We start from the raw sequence: 19,286 nt of genomic DNA, 5'->3' as shown, positions 1-19,286 counted from the left end.
GAAGCCCCATACCAATACCTCGACCAATCGAAGATTCGAAGCTTAGAACCTCCACAGATCAAGCCATGTAAGTTTATAAAGGAAATAGGGCAAATTCCGGCCTAGTGATCACTTCGTCGTTGCATCATATTTCCTAGCAGAACGCTTATCGTGATACATGTGCAACATGTCTATCAACTGTAGTGCTCGGATTCACGGATGCACTTTGGTCCGGGCGGACAAGCTGTGCGTATTCCAATGATTAGTATTCTGAGTTTTTGGTACCTTGTTGACAGCCAAGGCTCTTGCGCGTGGAGACTATCGACTGTGGGTTGCAGATCGCAAGCTCTGGAGCCCTGGACTATCGTATACCAGCATCAGTAGACATCATTGATGGTAACCTTTTCCTCGTGTCCACGTCCATCAATACCAGAGAGTTCGCAAGAGCCTCCAAACAATACGATGTGCCAGTCCTTCCAACGCCATAATCTCAAACTCACTTTCACTGCGTACGCGCAAGCAAGAAGGAGCCTCTGCATGCAAAATATCGAGATGTCGAGGAGTGCGACTGACATCATAGATCCCTGAGATGGTCCGCGGACGCTAAGAAAAGGGAGATCGTCATGATCAGTCTCGGTTCTCGCCTCGGCTTGCTTCTGCTGGGACCATTACACATGGCAGCAAAACCTCGACATGAGCAGCAAAAACTCCACACCTGTAATGACCTTTTGGGTTACTGCAGGCTGGCCGCGTGGTCTCCTCTCCTTTCTTGTGATCCCAGGTTTCCATCACCCCAACCATGTCGATCTCTCGCTTCTCGCTACTTGTATACCATTTTGTAGCTTCACCGGCTGCTGAGACAGATTTATGGCATCACAAATGGATCCTTTTGGACAGTTTGTGATGTTCTTCGATCTCGAGACAACCGTGCCTCTGCGTTACGAATCAGGGGAATGCAGTAGGGATAGCGAAAAAACCTTCCATGCCTTCTTTTTTTTTGTCGTACCGACACGCCGAAGGAGAGCCTTTTGCGCTATTGCAGAAACAGGTAAATGGGTTTCCGAGTGACAAGAGCAAGACCTGCACACAACAGACTGCCTGCCTATTCCTTCCACAAACGTGTGTCTCTCCAGAACTATAAGCGTTACTGATGCTCTCCATTGCAACGGGCGCCAGCCACTGCCTGTGTGTGTTGTTCTTTGTCTACGCTTGTTTATCCAAAAATGCACTAAGGTATTATAGCGTTTTAGTGAAGGTCTCAGATTGCGCAACGGAGAAAGCTCCAAATGGGCCCCATGGGTCAGTGTCTAGCGAAACTTCTCAATTGGGGTGGGGCCCGAGGGGAAGAACCAAGCTCCCGCAGAGCACACATGGCCAACCTTATCGTCATGCCCCCCTGTCCACGGCGAACCTGTTCTCATACTGCGCGGCGACTTGTCCTCGTGCTGCGATTTCATCTGTGCAACATGTGATTGGTAACCCTGGCACTTGAGTAGCTCCTGGTTATTCCCTCCAGTCAAGCGGCTCCCGAGGAGCAGAACACAGAAAACAAAACATCTATACCTATCATACCACCTCTCCACCATTCATCTCGCGAAAGCTAACATGCATTCGTAACCAACCCCCCCTCAACACCTCGATATACCGCGCATACCAGAGCTAGTTCAGCATACGTACGTACGCATCTCAAAACCCTCCGCAGAAGTGACACACCCAACCTCCTCGATTTCTCACAATAAAGCTTCACGGTACCTTCCAGCGCTGCAGAGCATGTTGAGAGAAAAAGCCTGTCAAAGACAACCCAAAAATCTGTTCCCCAATGCCCCTCGGACGATCTCCTTCTCTGACGATCATTCGCGTCCCTTTCCGAAAAACGTGTCCCACATGGTTTTATTAGCACTCTTCCGAATGTAACAAAACTTGCAAGTCGGGCCTCTCCGGGCCCATGCGTTGCTCAAGATTCAGGGAGGGTTTGACTCTTGTCTGACAAGCAACACTGGTGACTATGACGCCCTTCACTAAAGCCAAACCTGAGAAACCTTATCATACCAAAGCATGCCAGTCCCAAACTTCCGGACCCAGCTTTTACCAGAGCCGGCAGATGCTGTATCACTACCATTGCCGAAACAAGTTTGCACCTTGTCAGGACACAGTTTCTGAGATGCTCATATTCACGTGGAAGATGCTGTCTACAGATGCTGTCTACAGATGCTATACCATAATCTTGCTTCGTCATTGTTGAGCTCGTTCGTGATCTCATGATACGCCATGCCATGTTCCTTGTCAATCCTCTATCATGTATTGTATAGCCATGCAGTCGTCAAAAAATAGAGATGAAGATATTCCATTGTGCGACCTGACCATGGTTCTGCAGAATACGCGTCCTGGTTCTCAATCACGGGAATAGAGGCTGTCCGCAAGCCAATTGTCCGACTCAGTGTCTCTCTCCCTGTGCTGTCTCTCTGTGTGACGGCTGCGCTGGCTGAGAGAACGAATTATCTCGCCACCTTTCAACCAGATGTGTCTCAAGCGTTCGGCAACACGCTTCACACGAAACTCGACTCGGCCCATACCGGCCATGCCATCGTAGTTCTGAGGCGCGACAGGTTCGGTGAAGCGGTCATCAAAGAGTGAGCCGTTAGTACGAGCATTCGAAGGTCGACCGTACTGGTCTAGGGACCGGCCTCGATGGGTGTCCAGCGACTGTGAGTAGGCCGTAGAGACATGTCCGGTTGGCACTTTCGACGACTTGTCTCGGAAAGATGTGATTTGCTTGCGGAAGGAACTGCGTTGCTCACCATCATGCTCTTCCTCTGTAGAATCTGAGAAGAAAGACCGTACGTCTTCTATGTTCCCGTGTGGCGACTGCAAGCTTGTGGATGGGTACCTGTCGCCAGGGCTGGCTCTTCCGGCAAGGGCTCCTTCCCGACAGATGATGCCAGACTGTGCACGCGTGCTCAATCCAATACGGCGAGACAAGGATCCGATCAGTGATTTCTTTGACGACTTCCGATCGTGGAGAGTCAAGACAGTGGGGGTGATAGTATCGCTGTGCGAGACCATGGGTGACGATGGAAGAGTACTGTTCGGATCGAGAGTTTCTTCAGATCCGTTCTTAGTCTTGACGGAATCTCTGCTCTTCGTGTGAACGAGCTTGGGAGGAGACGAGTGGCGACGGAGCACTGGTGTATGGAAGTCAATCTTGATGCCAGGACTGTTGCCGCACCAAGGGTAGTTCTCGTCATGGTTCCAAGGTCGCAAGTTTTGTCCTGATATCACGAGAGAATGTCTGGAGGCGACCCCAGGATTGAAGTCCTCTTCTTTACTCTTGATCACGCTGAGTGATTTTCCACGAAGTAGAGCAGGCTTTGGAGGTTCAAGCTCTGAATTGCTTGTTAGCCCCTCAGTGATGAGTGTAGTGTTGCGGTCAAGTCCGGAGTCGCTCAATGAATACTTCTCAGTATCCTCCGGTAATGGTGGTAGCTCTTTCATCAAGCGTCCGCTCTTCTGAACTTCAAGAAAAGCAGAGTCGTGAGTACCATTCGTCGCGATGTTGTCTGCGATAGCAGCTAGCTGATGGAGGCCTGTTGAGGATCTCAAGAGTTGACCAGCTTCACCTTCGGATTGGCCAAGGTGATGGATTCTATCGATTGCGTCGTTCACTGCAGTCTGGTCTACAGGAGCACAGTCGATATGCAGATGCTTGATGGTAGGCAGTAGTGTTGATAGTCGTTCTGACAGAGCGGTTACGGAAGGCACAGGAAGACGGTTGACCTCCGAAGCCATGCCCAACATCTGCTGTGTCGAGATTGGTCTGACAGAAGGGGCGAAAGACTTGGTGGACACAATGTCTGCCTCATTCTGCTTCTTCTCAGGCAATATCTGCAATGGACTCTGCGTATCAAGAGCTCCGGTGATGGAGTCTTCGAGCAGCTCAGAGTCTTCAGGGTCACTGAAGGAACTGGTGTATCTCTCGCGTATCTGGTCAGTTGACGCTGGATGCAGAAGTAATGAGCGGCGCGGTCCTGATCTTCTCTCGCCTTTGACTCCAGCCAAAGACTTGGACGAACGAGATATGTGCGTTTCAAGTTCTTCGTTCAGCTTGTCAAAAAGATCCATCCGGCTGAAGTTGAGGGAAGGAATCTCTCTCAGCTCTGAAAGAGACATTCTTGGGGGACGAGGTGACAGGTAGCTTTGTTGAGGTATATCCTCTGATCGTCGTATAGCATCTCGGGAAGGTTTGAGTCGCAATGACGGCGTATTGGACAGTCTCAAGCCGGTGTACGAAGACTTTGTGTTTCTGGTGCTTATGTCCTCTTTGGAGTCTTCATTGAGATCGGGTAAATAGCCAGGGCGCACCTTGAACATTGCTGTTCCGAGATCAGTCGTGGAGTCGGTAGACGATCTGTTGGGATCAGGTTGCGTGGTGGTCCACATCGATCGCTTGCGAGGAAAAGAGCGACGAATGAACGAAGAAAGATCTGTTCCCTCAGGACCCGTGGCCACAGGTAGGAAGCTTTCCATCCTTCTGATACGAAGTGGAGCTACCTTCTCGACACTTGACAGCGAAGCGCTCTGCAAGCTGTTGTCCTTAGCAGAGCGAGTCTTCTTGAGTTCCATCGATGTTCGAACAGGAGTATCAGACAGATTGCTAAGGTTGACCAACTGAGCTTTGCCGTGATCGGAGGAGCGTGGTATAGAAAACTTGATAGCGACGTCTGTGATATGGTTCGACGATGGGCTGGCATCCAGAGTCTGACAAGGTCCTGTTGGCAAAGATATGCCCGAAGTCATCTCGCTCGTGTCGAAAGTTTGTCTCGATAAACGATCAGACAGTGGAGCTTCTCTGCTCCTCGATTGAGGGCCCAGGATATTCGGCTGCTCTTGGATGGTGGTAATTTGCAGGGTCTGAGTGGCCATTGGACTGACGACTGAATCTCTGGCTACCCTTTCATCGGCACGTAGAGGACTGACACCACCACTCTGGAAGTCTCCATCGGACTGCCTCGTCCTGTCACCGTCTTTTGTTGCAAGCTGGTCAGTGGTATTGGACGAAGAAAGTGGCTCCGAAAGCACGATCTGCACACCTGATCCGGCGTTATTGGGTTCTGATGGAGAGCCAGATATTTGGTTGTCTGAGTAGTTGAGGAACAGTCCATGGCCGGGTCTATCACTACTGGTCGTCTTCTCCGAGTTGCCTCTTGAAGACCCGAGAAGCCTTTCTTCCACTCCCTGCTCTTTCTTCGCTTTAACCGTCTCTTCAGGAACAAGCGATGTCGTTGTGTTCTGCTCTGAAGAAGAAGGTGCCGTGTTAGCTTGAATCAGCTGTCTAGTGATCCTGGCAGGGACGTCAAGCTCGACAGGCTCGTGCATGGATGATCGTTTGCTGGCAGACAGCTCGGCAGGCTCTTGTTTCAAATTCTGGAATGGCTGCGGAACAACGAGCTTCGAGACGTCCTGCTGAGACTGACCTTGGCCGGACGGAAGATGTTCTTGACTTGCAGCACGGTCTTCAAGCAGATTTCTGATGCGCTGCACCAGTCCAGTACGTCTTGCAGTAGGTGTATTCGCTTCGAGTTCGATGGCAGCAGGTTGAGAAGCATCAAGCTCATACATAGTAGATTGCTCCGTATACCTGAGATAGCTCTGAACGCTCTTGTATTCTGAGTGTTCCTCGGGAAGCTCACTCAATGTGGGTTGACCAAGAGTTGGATCGATCGTGGCCTGGGGTGCAGTTGCGTCTCTTGGTGTGGGCGGGTTCAAGGAGAGTGGCGATGACGACTCTTGTCTCGAGAAAGATGGTGTAGTGTCCATTCTTGGAGTACCTACTCTTGCTGCTGATCCATACCCCAGCGAGGGTAAAGCGTGGATCACAGGACCGTACTGACCGTAGTAGTTGGGCTCCTGATAGTTGTGTTGTGTGGAAGGAGGCATCATCGGTGGCTGTTGGTTCGTGTATCTCGGTCCAGGAGGTACTACATAGGGATGATCGCCGTTGTACGTTGGCAAGTTAGGTCGATGCATGCCTCTGCCAGGCGCTGGTCCGTAGCTTCGACCCGATGCTGGACCTTGGTACGACTCCTGAGGTTGCGCGAGATGAGAATAGTACGCGGGATCAGTTGGAGCAAAGTAAGTCGGAGGATGGTCGTTCAAGAGTTTCGAATCATGCTCGAAGGGATGAGACTGGTTGTAAGAGGCTTGATATGTACCGCCAGTATAGTCGCTCAGGGCTGGGGAAGGAGTTCGGAAACCAGTGCGCTTGTGTCTTGGAGGATAAGCGAACGGAGGACGTGGAGGTTGGAATTGCGGACCCCTCTGGCTCCTCAGACTTGTCACAGACTTGGCTGGTTTGAGAGAGGGCGCATGTTGGGACTGGGTCAGAGAATACGAGCGTCCATCCTGAATATACGGAGGACCATACGGTGATGATATGGGGGGACCTCGAGTCATCGAAGGCGCTCTGTGCTCGTATGGTGGCATAGTTGCGAGCGTCTGAAGGCTGACCATGGAGCCGTGTCTTCCACCCGTGCCGTTTCCTGTGCCGCCGGACATGGCTGAGATGGCATCCCATCCCTGAGGGTTGTGGGCGTTGGAAGCCTTCCTGGAGCCATGAGAAGGAACACGACTGTGATTAGTGTGGTAGGTGTATGCAGATTGATTCGACGAGTTGGATAAGCGGGAAGGGTGGTTCCTTCGTTGATGGGGAGGACGAAGAGCGGCTGGGAGGCGGCCTGTATTGTGAGAGAACTCGCCAACATCTCCAACATCGGTCGATGTCTTGAGCATAGAAAGCACTCCGGGAGCGGCGGCGTTCAGTATCTCGGTGGAGCCCTGAGAAGCTTGAGGTCCCAGTGCTTTATATTGTACGGATGTGGTTGATGAACGGCTGGTACGTCCGTCGAGCGATCGCTGTCGACTCAAAAGTGCCATTGGACCGACAACCAGCTATCGGGCCTCGTCCAACAGCGTTCGAAGAGGTTGAGTTGACAAGGGATTGAAACAACGGATCGAGTGTATGGCACTGCTGAGGAGTACAGATTGCGAAGCCAAGGTGTATACAAGTTCGAAGTCAGCAAATACTGGAAGTCGCAACCACCGATAACACCGAGTCGATGTTCGAAGCCTGGGTATGGAAGGAACCATCTCCCCAATCTAACAAATATAATGGAAAGCTCCTTCCAAGCGATCGGTCGCATCGTGGAAAGTTTACGAGGGTTTGCAACTGACGTTCACCATGATTCTCGTCGTGGCAAAGCTGACCCACACCTCCTTACCTTGAGTAAAGGCGCGATTTTTACATTGTCAGGATTGGTAGCTTTCTCATTCAGTCTCCAGATCCTCACAAACAAAATCCACGCCTGGGTCGTGCTGTATGAAGTGGCTCGACAAACCCTGCCGACCTTTGCACATGGACCACAGCAGTCACATCGGTCGACTTGATTGCCTGCGCTGGTGGACTTGAGTGTCATGACATTCACACATCAGCTTCATCAAGGCATGTTTCGACCAGAGATGTGTTAGTGACTGTGCTATAGATGTGGTAGCTTTGAAGAAGACGCGATCGCGGCAGAAGTTTGCCAAGTATGCACAATTTAATGCAGCGAGCACCGCCCTACATAAATTACCATCCACGCCAGCGAGACCATACATCCACAACCTTGTCAGGCTCAGAACTCTCGCCATCAACAACAATGTAGTAACCAAAGTTTGGTCCAGCCATACAGGCATGGTTGGGCCAGATCATCACCTTCTCACCAACCGCGAGTTCACGCATGCCATTTGTAGATCCTTCCCAAGTGAGATTGCCGTGCTCTTGCGAGATACGTCCGACAATCCAGCCTGTCTTGGAGTTTTCAGGATCGTACACTGAAGAAGCACCAGCATGTGCTGAGCTACTGCTCCAATCTGTGACTACTCCCCATCCTGGATAACTTTTGCACGGCTCTCGGCCAAGCACTATCGAGCCAGCTGCTATCAGAGCTTCTGGCTTTTCTCGTTCATCGTATGTGCTTGCGACTTCGACCAGAATACGTAAAGCCATGTTCTCCGTGGAGAGCAATGGCTTGCCCTCTGCACTGGTCGGGCGGGCGCGTGTCGCAAGCTGCTGCATGTCCAGTACCGGATAGACACCAGCATGAATCTCGACATCATACTTGTCTTTGACTTCTTCGATGTAAGATCGGAACTTCTGGTTCCACTCGGTCTCGACAAGAGCGTTTTGAACAGCCGTGGCTGTTGGAGTTGCACCGAGCGAGATTGTTAGCCTTCCTGATGATTCGTTTGGCATAGACTGTAGGATCTGATCTGCCCCCACTTTCGCATCTTTGACCTCGTTCATGAGAAACTCGAGAGCCTCTTGTGGACTTCTGGATCCGTAGCTCTCGCCCATATGAGCGTAGGCTCCGACCAATTGTACTTTCGGCGTACTCGCAATAGCCTGTACCAGGGGTCTGATGCTTGCAGATTCAGGAAGTAATCCAGCTCGTGAGATGGGAGCGGCGATCTTGATGAAGAGAGGTATGCGACCTGGCCAGCTAGAGTCATCCAAGCTTGCGAGATCTTCCACTTGACGAGGGTGGTCAACGAAGAGTCCAACAGTTCCCTCGCCTAGAACGCGAGCAACGGCTGCAAGACGTTGTATATGGGAAAGAGCAACAGGTAAGCCATAGAGGATCTATAGAGATCAGCAGTGGTGACAAATATCACGGAATTGGTAGAGACCCTCACATTGATTCTTGCGCCTTCGGATTTGCATTCAAGTAGATATGGCAAAAGATTCTCAATCTCCGAGACAGTAGAAGCAATCAGTCTGATATCCTTGGATTCGTGGCCCATTTGGTATCTAGTGAGCTCGGTGGTCTATTGCAAAAGTCAGTCGTCCGATTTGAAAGGGACAGATATACACATTGGCTTACTTTATGTGTCTTTACATGGGCACGGAAACCAAGTCCAAGAGCTTTAGTTGCTTCGAGCATTGCCTCACAATTCCTTCTGATCGGAGCAAGATCCAGAACAGCTGCTGGGGTTGGAACATCTTTGAGATCCTTGCCAACATACTGCAGCTGCAAAGCCGCCTTGGACGGCGACAGATAGAACGAGGGGGCCGAGAAAGTGGACATGCTGGGCAACTGTCAAAAAGCGGTTGAATCAATGTGATTCGAGTCTTGTGCAGGTCGATTGATATATCTGTCGAAGACGAAGAGGTCACGATGGAGTTGACCTTCTCGAACCTTCAAGATCTTCGGGAAAACTATTTGAGTACCTTAGGCGACACGGTAAACTTATCACAGTGTTATCTATCTCGGCCAACTTGGCCGGGCGAGGAGGACGGGCGTGCGGACAAACAGAGGTCCGGCACTGCTCGGTGTTGCCATCGTCAGAGTGTTGCCATCTTTTCATCTGTTGCCATCGAGCGATCCGTGCGGGCTCAATATTCCCTCATGCGAGATTTTGCACAGCCATATATCTCGCACCACGCAGACAATCATGCGGATGTAAATCTGCTTGGAAAAGCTCACCGAGTCTCGAACAAGACTTCTCAGTGTGCTGCATGATCAGCTGGATTATCTCGGCCGCAAACACATGCGTTGCTAACGATTGAAGCCAACGCCGATGCGGCTCGGCAGTGACAAAAGCTTTGACATTTGATGTCATGGAATTCCGGGTTGTGACAGGAACAAAAACATCATTACCAACCAGACTTCCGCGCCATTGAGCGAAGGGCGTATAACAGTTGTCAAGATGGACGATCGGCCGAGTCCGAGCCCAAGTGCGATCCAGTTCCATCTGGCGCCAGACCTAGTGAGCCCTCATCAGCGTGATCGCAGCCAGACGCCGCCCCCACTGGACGACGACAATAATGCCGAGTCGCCAGACCAGCAAAATGGCAATAGCGATAAACATATCACTATGACCACCCCTTCGCCAGGGCGGTCCCGACCGTCGTTGCCGGACAGATTTTCTGCGAGGGAACAGTCTTCTCGTAGCATAAGCGAGGCCGTTAGACTTGCAATGTCGCGTGAAGAACAGCAACAACTTCTTGACGATGACGGTGATGGTGAGCAAGCAGACGACGATGGATGCTATCCACCTCGCAAAGACAGTATTCCCTGGCAGCCCAATCCTCACAGACAATTGCCCATTTATACGACGATCCATCGCATCAGAAGACTTGTGATTGCATGCATTGGTACATTGATCCCGACCTATAATGTTCAGCAGCATACTAAAGAATCGCAGATGATCCTTACAGTCTTGATCAACTCAAGAGTCCCCGCATGAACACTGCCGTTGTACGGCCGCTACTTGATCATCTCTACGACCCCGACGACGTATCTATCGGTAAGTAAACTTGTGTTACACATTGTAACAACTCTGATTTCCTATCAGTTTGGTGCCTTCTGGTCAACCGCGTGCAATTCCTGCGTCAACAGTCGTTTCAAGCTCATCACCAGACTGTCAATGTCACTCGCGCCAACCTGTGCGAAGTTCTGGCCAGTCGCATCTTGCGCCGCTTCGATGAGGACCATAGCGGTCGTGAAGGACTTCTGACCCTGGCCAATGTGTTGGTATCCGGATTTGAGCCGTTCCAAAATGCTCCTCCCTCGGTCGACAGAGGCGGTCGACCTCACTCTGCGCTGGCCGAGGGTTGGTTCCAGTCAGGCCGCGAACGAGTCTTGACAGCACTCGAGGTTGCCATCATCTCGGAGTCAAAGAGCTTCTTGGCGGCATCCGCCTGCCAGAAAATCGTAGATGCGGTTTACAGAGGCCGCATCATCTACACGCCTACTGCATTTATTGACATTCTGCCAGACCGATACAAGAACCGCCGGATTTCTCTGTACGACCCTCGCAAAGCACCAATTCTCAACCAATATCGTCTCATCGTCCCTCGTAACCGCAAGATCATCGAGATCGTACAGTTTCTTGTGCTGTTCGGTCTGTATCTGCTGACAATGTTCAACAAGGCCAAGGAGTTTGGACCCGGTCATCTGCAGTTCACGACGGTAGAACTCATCTTCGTTGTCTACGGTAGTGGTTGGGTGCTCGAGGAGCTTGCGTCGGTTCTAGAACATGGATGGTCGGTGCACACTGAAAATCTGTGGGCTTTCATGGACATAGCCTTCTCCTTGATCTACCTGATCTACTTTGGCCTTCGTATGCATGGCCTGAGGACTAATTCTGGACACGTGGGCAAACAAGCACTCGATATTCTCTCGTTGGGAGCACCGATCCTAATGCCGAGACTTGCATTCTGCTTGATGCCCGAGAACATGCTGTTTATCGCACTACGAACCATGATGGGAGATTTCACTTTCCTTACCATGATTTCCGTATGGTGCTTTGGTGGATTCCTGCTCGCCATGCGCTGGCTCAGCGAGAGTCAGGAAGGCTACGCCTCTCACAGCTTCCTGGTCATTTCCAAATGGATGCTCTGGATCTGGTTCGGTCTCGATGGTACCGGCATCACCAAATCTGTGGAGTTTCACAGCTGGCTAGGACCGACCCTCATGGTCATGTTCGCTTTCATCGGCAACACTCTCTTCCTGACCATCTTGGTCTCAATGCTCAGCAACACCTACTCCAACCTCGCAAAGAACGCCACAGCCGAAATCCAATTCAGGCGAGCAGTCCTGACCTTCGAAGGCGTCAAATCCGACACCCTCTTCCACTATCGACCCCCCTTCAACGTCGCCGCCCTAGCCATCCTCGTGCCAGTAAAATTCCTCACCACACCCCGCTGGTTCCACAAAGTGAACGTGACAGCCGTGCGCATACTCAACGCACCGCTTCTGCTGGCCATCGCCCTCTACGAACGCAGATACCTCTGGCAACGCAGCTCAAAGCTGGGCCCCCGTCGCCGCCACGCTTTCCTCGATTTCTGGGAAAGCTTTGGCGCGCATGCTGATTTGGGGATGGTGTTTGACGAGGAGCCGCCGCAGAGTGTGTTGGATGAGATGGATGATATTGATGATGTGTTTGGAAATGACGTTTGGGCTAATGGATACATGAACACGATTCGACAGAGGAGAGGCAGTAGACAGATCAGCGAGACTAGCTCTGCCTACCCGGTGTTTAGGAACAGGAGGTCGAGAGGAGATAGTTTGCTTCCTGCAGAGACTTGGTAGCTTTTGTAATCCATCACATGTACATCTCAACGATTCACGTCCGAAATCGCGGCGCGTCTGTCGTAAACAGAGTAGTCTTCCGACATTGCTTGACAAGAGGAGAGAAGGACTGTAAAGTGTCACGCCACCATCACCCCTCAAACCTCCAAGCAGCATGATACGATTCAGCAAACTCCCTGACAGCCTCCTTGATACCCACGATATCATCACCTCTGACCTGAAATCCATGCCTCAACAAAGCATGCACAACATCCTCCTGCATAGTCTTTCCCTCCTCATAAACTAAACACCAAGCATCCCTCACCACATAGCCCACCACAATCTCATCTCCCAGCTCTGGCGCCGCTTCATCCAACGCCTCATGCAATTCCTCCAATGCCCAAGTCCCATTTCCAGTAGGTAGTGTCCAGTCTGGTGTCCTTCTGAGCAACAGGCGATAAGCCAAGGTAGCAAAATCAAAGGCATCGATGGCCAAACCCAAAGCTTGAGAGTTTGCAGAGAGCTCGCCGTCAAAGTAATCATAGCGCAGTGCATCGACGGGGAACGCAAAGTCTTTGGGTGCTCGGGTGGGCACGCCATTGTGATGGCCGTTGATTGTGGATTTTGTAAAGTCTGTTATGGCGATGGACATGTCGGAGCGCAGCAATAGCGAAGATGGGGATATGGCGCCATGGGTGACTTTTTGGTCGTGGAGGAAGCGGAGGGCGGAGGAGGTTTGGAGGAGCCAGGAGAGTGGGAGGGCGAGAGAGGCGTGTTTGGCAGGTATTGAGGGGTGAGATAGCGAAGGGTAGGGTGCTTTGGAGGAGAGGAGGGCGCAGACGGTGCCGAGGGGTGCATATTCGAGGACGATCGGTGGGCCAGATGAGAGGCAGCTGAGAGTTGTGTCAGTAGGAGCTTGCGTGAGACGAAGAGTAGGACCATACCGGAGAAGTCTGGGATGCGTCTCCGAGTCCAAAAAGGCGTATGCAGCTGCCGCGTGCTTCAGTGCAGAAGGCGTCTCTCCAGGGCGACAGCTGGACAGCACAAGAGCGGTGCTCCTCCTTCGTCGCCGCTCGTGTACCGCCATCACTCCACGACACACGTGTCCCAACAGCACCGTCTCTTCATTGCTCTTGTCCTCGTCATCATCGTCCTTCTGTCGCGTGTCCTCTTTCCGTGATGCATACACGATCGATCTCAGGAGTTGAACAAGATACCCAAACCAGACCAGCAAGCCATTGATCATGCCATGTCCAGACTTGGATGCCGGACTCTCGGAGACTGGAGCAAGCTCTTGTTTCTCGTGTATGTAGGACCTCTCGCGAGGTAGTCGTCTTCGCACTTCCATTGTCGTGGTTCTGTTCGTGACATCCACAAGCACGCATCATGCTCGTTGTGGGGAAAAGCCCTTTTGCTTGCTGGCCAAGAGCTCTTGAAACAACTACTCACTCCGTCATAGCCAATTCTCCTATTCGTCTGGTCGTACGATGACTTGACATCTTACCAACTAATACATGCAGTAAATTCTGTCGTCCTTCTATTTATCACCGTTCGATCTTACACTGATCGACTGGAAAGCAACAAGGTTTGGCACACAACTCTCATCTCGCGGAAACATTTCCGCGTTAGCATTCAATTGCTTGAGCTAAGACTACATCTTCGACGCTTCTAAATATCCCACCTGATCCACTCACATTTGGGCGGTACTTCTGGCATCACTCCGTCCTTGAAGACGCCTTGCTCTGCCACGAACTTGTACGCGGCCTCAACCTCGGCAGTATAGGCTTCTGCCGGTGCTTCTACCTCTGCCCTGAGCGGCGCATTGCCCTCGGGGTGCCAGATTCTTTCCATCTGTCCATCGCCCTTTCTGTAGTGTGGCTCTTGAGTTGATGTTGCCTCGTTCGTGCCAAGATACTGCACAGGTGCGCCCTTGAAGCCTTTTAGTTGCCCATTGGGCTGTCGAGTTATCCAGTCACCTTGGGGTACAGGATCTGCGTATGATTTTTGCTGCTGCTGCTGCTGCTGCTGTTGTTGATGTTGTGCTTGTGGCCCGGACGCCGTCCCGAAGCCGCCGCCAAAGGTCCGGTTGTTCGTAGGCTGTGTCGGTTGTCCGAACGTAGTCGACTTAGCTGCGGCTTGTGCAAAGGGTGACTGTGGTTGCTGATTTCCTTGTGCTTGAGTGAACGGTGAAGGCTTGCCGAAAGCGTTCTGTTGCTGCGTTGGGGCTGAGGGCTGCCCAAATCCATTGGCTTGTTGTGCAGGCGCTGGCGGTTGCCCGTTTGCTGCTGGTTGACCGAATCCAGGTGCTCCATTTGCGGAAGGTGCTGGATTCTGATTGAATGCCGTGTGTTGACCCGCGACTGAGGGTTGACCGAACGCGGTGTTTTGTTGATTAGGCACTGAGGGCTGACCAAATGCTGTATTTTGCTGAACAGGTGCTGAGGGCTGACCGAATGCTGGCTGAGGTTGCTGACCCAATCCAGAGGCCTGCCCAAAGGTAGTATTCTGTTGCTGACCGAGATTCGATGGTTGACCGAGTGCTGAAGCCTGGCTCAGCCCTCCTCCTCCTTGCTGTGGATTTTGTCCGAAAGGCGATGGCGGCACTTGGTTGCTTTGTCCCGTCTGAGTAAAGGGACTTGCTTGAGGTGCAGCAGAAGGCTGTCCGAACGCGCCACCTTGACCAAGTGTCGATGGCTGTCCGAATCCGCCCGTCGGTGCTGCTGGCTGTCCGAATGGATTTGGTTTGGCTCCCATAGCAGATGGCTGACCAAAGGAAGGCTTCTGACCGAGAGCTGATGGAGAACCGAATGCTCCAGCAGCTGGTGCCGTACCTCCTGACTGACCAAATGGACTTGGTCTTTGGCCGAGACTAGATGCCTGACCAAAACCACCACCTCCTCCTAGGTTCGAAGGTTGACCAAAGGCTCCGCCACCGCTCATTGCAGAGGGTTGGCCGAAAGCGCCAGTCTGAGCAGGCTGGTTGACTGCCGGTGCTGTAATGTTAGGAGAAAATTTCGAGTTCAGCTTTCGACCTTTGTGGAAAACATTCCCCACAGAAGCCTGGCATCCGTCTATGCGGTTTGGATGTTGGTTCTCGCCATCCAAGACGTATTTCTCTGCCCCGGCTAGATCGCCAAGAATCTGTCCTACTTGTTGCGTTATTTGCGTGAGAAGTTCCTGTTCGGCTTGGATCTGTGTGCGAAGTCAGACAACCAAGAGTGGCAATACCAATGACCATAGCACTTACAGCAGGTTGTGGATTGCCGTTAGCGAGAGCTTTATAGTAGAGAACTCGCATCTCCTCGGGGCTCTGCTCTAGAGGAAATCCTCCGAACAGCTGTGTCGGAGCATCTCTGCCGGGGCCGTAAGCGGAGAATGGCCATTGAGGTTTCTCATTCTTGAGGTCTTGTTCAATTCCATCCTTCGTCACTTGGTAGCTAGAAATGGTCAGTAAGCTGTTGTTATGGAGTGGTCGTCAATTGAATAGTGATATAGCTCAGTTGTTGCTACAAAGAGGTCTGAGACTTACGTGCTTGCGTATTGCTGGCCGCGATTGGGAGCAGGTGGCCGCTGGTTATTGCGATTCCTTTGACCAAAGCCGTTGCCCTGATTTTGCAGAGTCTGAAATCGGTTTCCGCTATCCTGGGGCTTGTTGGCGCCAGGATGCTCAAATTTGCAGTTGTCTAGGTCGAAGGTTCAGGACAGGATCAACCATAATATAGGAAAACAAAATAGCTTACCTCCAAATCTGCATCTGCCTTGCTGATAGAAGGAGCAGACCCGACCACCGCCTCCCCCACCTTGGGCGTTACCGTGCTGAACGCGACCGAACATGGATCATAGAAGATTGATCAAAGCCGGCGATCAAAACTTGATGTTGACAATCAACAGGCTTGCTGCATAATACCAAGCATAACCCGGGATATTGACAAGCGAGTGATGGGAATTCGTCTAGACGAGCAGCAAACGGCAGGCACGACCTGTATGCGACCAGATTCAGAGCATGTAGATGCTCCTGTAACAGGTCGATGAGAACAATCTGTCTTTGGTGGAAAAGCAGTCAAGGGATTTTGTCGCGATTCGCTGCTTCCGCTTTGGGAATCGGTAGAGGTTTGCACGAGGCACGTGCAGAAATCCAGTCAGGGTTGGTGGTCGTCGTTGTTGGCGGGCAGCCGCGGTCGTTGCCCTCCCGTCGTCTTGCGAACGACCTAGGGAGGAAGGCAATTTCAAAAGGCTCTGAACAATTCATCGTCATGCTCCGCTGTTGATTTCTGCCTCTTCATACACCTCGCACGGCTCCCCTCCCCTCGTCTCCTGTCCTCGCGCCTGGCTGCCAAGAGGGCGCGCATCATCCGCGATATACCTTAGCTAGACATCGACTCTGGTCATGAGCGAGGCAATTCATGCACCCATTCTCCGTCCTCACGCTTGGCATCTTTGTAGCTGGGTATACCACCGCTCGCTGGGATCTCGTCACTCGCCTGTATGAACTGGCCATCTTTGCCTGGGACTACGGTGTTATCGTCCGTCTCTTCTCCTTCTGCCCGTGCACAGCTAACGCTATGCGCAGACTCGCTCGTTGAAGGCCTTCTTGGTTCTTAGCATCTTCTTCGTCGTCCTGATCGTCCCCATCGAGCGCATAGCTGCCCGCGAGTCCGATATAGTCAGTGCAATCGTCTCATCGCCCGGAACCTCTCCTGACACTCTGAAGCATCCTCGTCCAGCTCTAGGTCTTTCGGCCCGCGAACAACTAAAACGACGAGGCTCTTTCTAGACCTTCATGGTTGCCCCCAATGCCTTGATGCGCATCTTCTGGCCTACCGACTTTGTTCGCTCCGACAAAGCAGGTGTCATTCTAGGATGGAGGAACTCGGATCTCGACATGGTTGTCGTGACCATCCTGTTCGAGGTTGATGTCAGTCTCGGCCACAGCGGTGACAGCATTCGCCTCTACTTGGGCTAACAAAAACACAGGCACGCAATGTTGACACTGCTCTCAAGATGGGCTATCTGTTTCGTGGTAGCCCCCATCCCATCGATCGCATCATCGATAGGTGCGGTCGCTTGCCGTTGCAGGTTTTGGGAACGCTGAATTCAGAGCGCGCGCCTTCTCTCACTTTCAACCCTTCCTCCATCCAGGTCTACTACCGCCCCGGCGATCCGATCCCCCAGGTGCATTGCCCTGGCGAGCCATCCATCTCGCTGCAGATTGTCACATTCGATCGACCCAATCCCTACCATATGCAATACCTGTCCCTCACGCCAATCTCCCTCACCCTGTCAGATGCACAAGAAAGAGCAAGGAGAACACAAGTCGGAGACTTTGGTGCAGAAGAGGCGGCCGACAAAGCGCGCAAGCAGCAGCTGGTGGACAAGCTTCGCATGCATACTGTTGTCCACCGTGCACGCACTCCCATGGAAATCGCCCTACCCGTGATACTGAACCAAATAAACTGCTCATACGAGATTGACGAGTTGATGCGCAAAAACGTCAGGTTCGTTGGTCAACGCACGAGGCGCAGCATGAGCGTAAGTGAGCGCATGGCAGAGTCCGCTGCCGACCTCTGGGACTACACACGCTACGGCATACACCACGCCTTCTTCGCCTACGTCTATCCAATCATCACCCGGCTGCTCGTACTGGCTTTGGTCAGCCATCGTATTGCTGGCGAAGCGTGGTTGAGAGTTCTCGAATGGCGACCTATCCCAGATGCCGCCGCTCTCAAAGACATTTCAGCCACTGCCCAGCAAATCGACATACGTCTGCAGCAATTTTGCTACTGGCCAATTCAATATCTCACCCTGCGCAAGCGACGTACCGACTGGGGAAGCGTCACGAATAGTCACCCTGAGTATATTCGTTTCTACAACAGCCTGTGGCTCGTCGCAAACGATATCATCATCGGCATTGCCATCGGCTCCTTTATTATCGAGAATTCAGACTACGTCGCAGCTCAAGTTGAATCCATTGTCGATTCTTGGTTCATTGATGGTCTTCAACGCATGATTTGTTGGCTGATGGATTATCCTGCTGGTCTCAAACTCAACAAGGATCTGGCGCTGTTCCTTGGTGATCTTTTCCTCTGGATCATCGACTACTGGGCTGAATGTATGAAGAGCATAAGACCTCTGCTCCCGCATGTCATCCAGGTCATAGGCTTTTCGAGCTTCGCTGGTGCAAGTATGCCTGTCTCGCTCTTCTCAGATCTACTTTCCATATTGACGATTCACGTTTACGCATTCTACATTGCCTCGGCTCGCATATACAACTGGCAGCTCACCATAATAGTCTCACTCTTCCACCTCTTCCGCGGCAAGAAACGAAACGTCCTTCGAAACCGTATCGACTCGTGCGATTACGACCTCGACCAGCTGCTCCTAGGCACGATTTTGTTCACACTCTTGACCTTCTTGCTCCCTACCATTGGTGTATTTTACGCAACTTTCGCTGGCGCGCGTATGGGTATAATTGCTTTCAAAGCTGCTTTGGACACATGGCTGGCTTGCTTGAACCATTTTCCTCTTTTCGCACTCATGCTGAGAATCAAGGATTCTCGGCGATTACCAGGTATGAGCATCCAAACCACATGTATGTGGAACTTTTCTGATCTATTGACCAGGTGGCATACGTTTTGAACTTCGTGATACCCCTTCTGCATTCGATTCTTCGCGTCAGCATGGTTCTATGAAACCTGAAGTTGCACCCACTTCGCATGTACAGTTACAGGTAACAACAACTGCTCAGTACTGGTTTGAATTGGTTCCTAACTTGACACAGTCTGTGCCCCTACCTTTCTCTGAAACTTTCTCTCAATATGCACAGCTCGCAGATCGTATCCGCAAACACTACCTCTCGCCTAGTGTATTCTTGTGCCTACTCACAGGTCGCTTCGTGCCGCCAATCCATCGCAAGAGCTTGTACAGTATGCAGTATAGCATGCTTCCAGCAAAGCGAATTCCGATTGCAGAGTTGTGGTGGAAATTGATGGGTGGGAATGGAGCGCAAAAGCCTCAAGCCAATGGAAATACCAGCTCAACCCTCGGTCGGAAAGGTCAGAACAGGAGGACACCGGGACATTGGTGGAGTCAATGAATATCTTAGCCCACACGAATTGAGATCTGTCTCTCTGCTGCACTTGCAGATCAAGAGGATGAGGACGGCTTCCTCCCAGCCACCTACAGGAGAGCGGATGAGGTAGT

General features: G+C 51.8%; 6 protein-coding genes across 6 annotated transcripts; 2 read left to right on the top strand and 4 right to left on the bottom strand.

The window, feature by feature from the left end:
• Nucleotides 1–2,370: 2,370 nt before the first annotated feature.
• Nucleotides 2,371–6,909, bottom strand: M436DRAFT_85655 (uncharacterized protein; the record flags this gene model as incomplete). Its single annotated transcript, XM_013568118.1, has 1 exon — nt 2,371–6,909. The coding sequence occupies one exon, from the start codon at nt 6,907–6,909 to the stop codon at nt 2,371–2,373; it is 4,539 nt and encodes a 1,512-aa protein (XP_013423572.1).
• Nucleotides 6,910–7,600: 691 nt separating this feature from the next.
• Nucleotides 7,601–9,098, bottom strand: M436DRAFT_76288 (uncharacterized protein; the record flags this gene model as incomplete). Its single annotated transcript, XM_013568117.1, has 3 exons — nt 7,601–8,653; nt 8,707–8,838; nt 8,895–9,098. The coding sequence occupies 3 exons, from the start codon at nt 9,096–9,098 to the stop codon at nt 7,601–7,603; spliced, it is 1,389 nt and encodes a 462-aa protein (XP_013423571.1).
• An 892-nt stretch (nt 9,099–9,990) lies between these two features.
• On the top strand, nt 9,991–12,107 carry M436DRAFT_76287 (receptor-activated Ca2+-permeable cation channel; the record flags this gene model as incomplete). The annotated part of the gene is made up of 3 exons (XM_013568116.1): nt 9,991–10,168; nt 10,219–10,320; nt 10,369–12,107. 3 exons carry the CDS (start codon nt 9,991–9,993, stop codon nt 12,105–12,107), a joined length of 2,019 nt encoding a protein of 672 aa, XP_013423570.1.
• A 111-nt stretch (nt 12,108–12,218) lies between these two features.
• Nucleotides 12,219–13,434, bottom strand: M436DRAFT_25512 (uncharacterized protein; the record flags this gene model as incomplete). Its single annotated transcript, XM_013567951.1, has 3 exons — nt 12,219–12,319; nt 12,585–12,979; nt 13,031–13,434. Coding segments are annotated over 3 exons (900 nt in total), but the record flags the coding sequence as incomplete, so codon positions are not given.
• A 320-nt stretch (nt 13,435–13,754) lies between these two features.
• On the bottom strand, nt 13,755–15,920 carry M436DRAFT_76286 (uncharacterized protein; the record flags this gene model as incomplete). The annotated part of the gene is made up of 4 exons (XM_013568115.1): nt 13,755–15,278; nt 15,334–15,523; nt 15,616–15,769; nt 15,827–15,920. The coding sequence occupies 4 exons, from the start codon at nt 15,918–15,920 to the stop codon at nt 13,755–13,757; spliced, it is 1,962 nt and encodes a 653-aa protein (XP_013423569.1).
• Nucleotides 15,921–16,489: 569 nt separating this feature from the next.
• M436DRAFT_76285 (putative N-acetylglucosaminyltransferase subunit) lies at nt 16,490–19,179 on the top strand (the record flags this gene model as incomplete). Its single annotated transcript, XM_013568114.1, has 6 exons — nt 16,490–16,609; nt 16,657–16,749; nt 16,861–17,001; nt 17,061–18,654; nt 18,707–18,813; nt 18,865–19,179. The coding sequence occupies 6 exons, from the start codon at nt 16,490–16,492 to the stop codon at nt 19,177–19,179; spliced, it is 2,370 nt and encodes a 789-aa protein (XP_013423568.1).
• Nucleotides 19,180–19,286: the final 107 nt, after the last annotated feature.

Source organism: Aureobasidium namibiae (assembly GCF_000721765.1).
Source record: "Aureobasidium namibiae CBS 147.97 unplaced genomic scaffold scaffold_21, whole genome shotgun sequence".
NCBI classification, from domain to species: Eukaryota; Fungi; Ascomycota; class Dothideomycetes; order Dothideales; family Saccotheciaceae; genus Aureobasidium; species Aureobasidium namibiae.
This window is presented reverse-complemented; position numbering and strand designations above follow the sequence as displayed.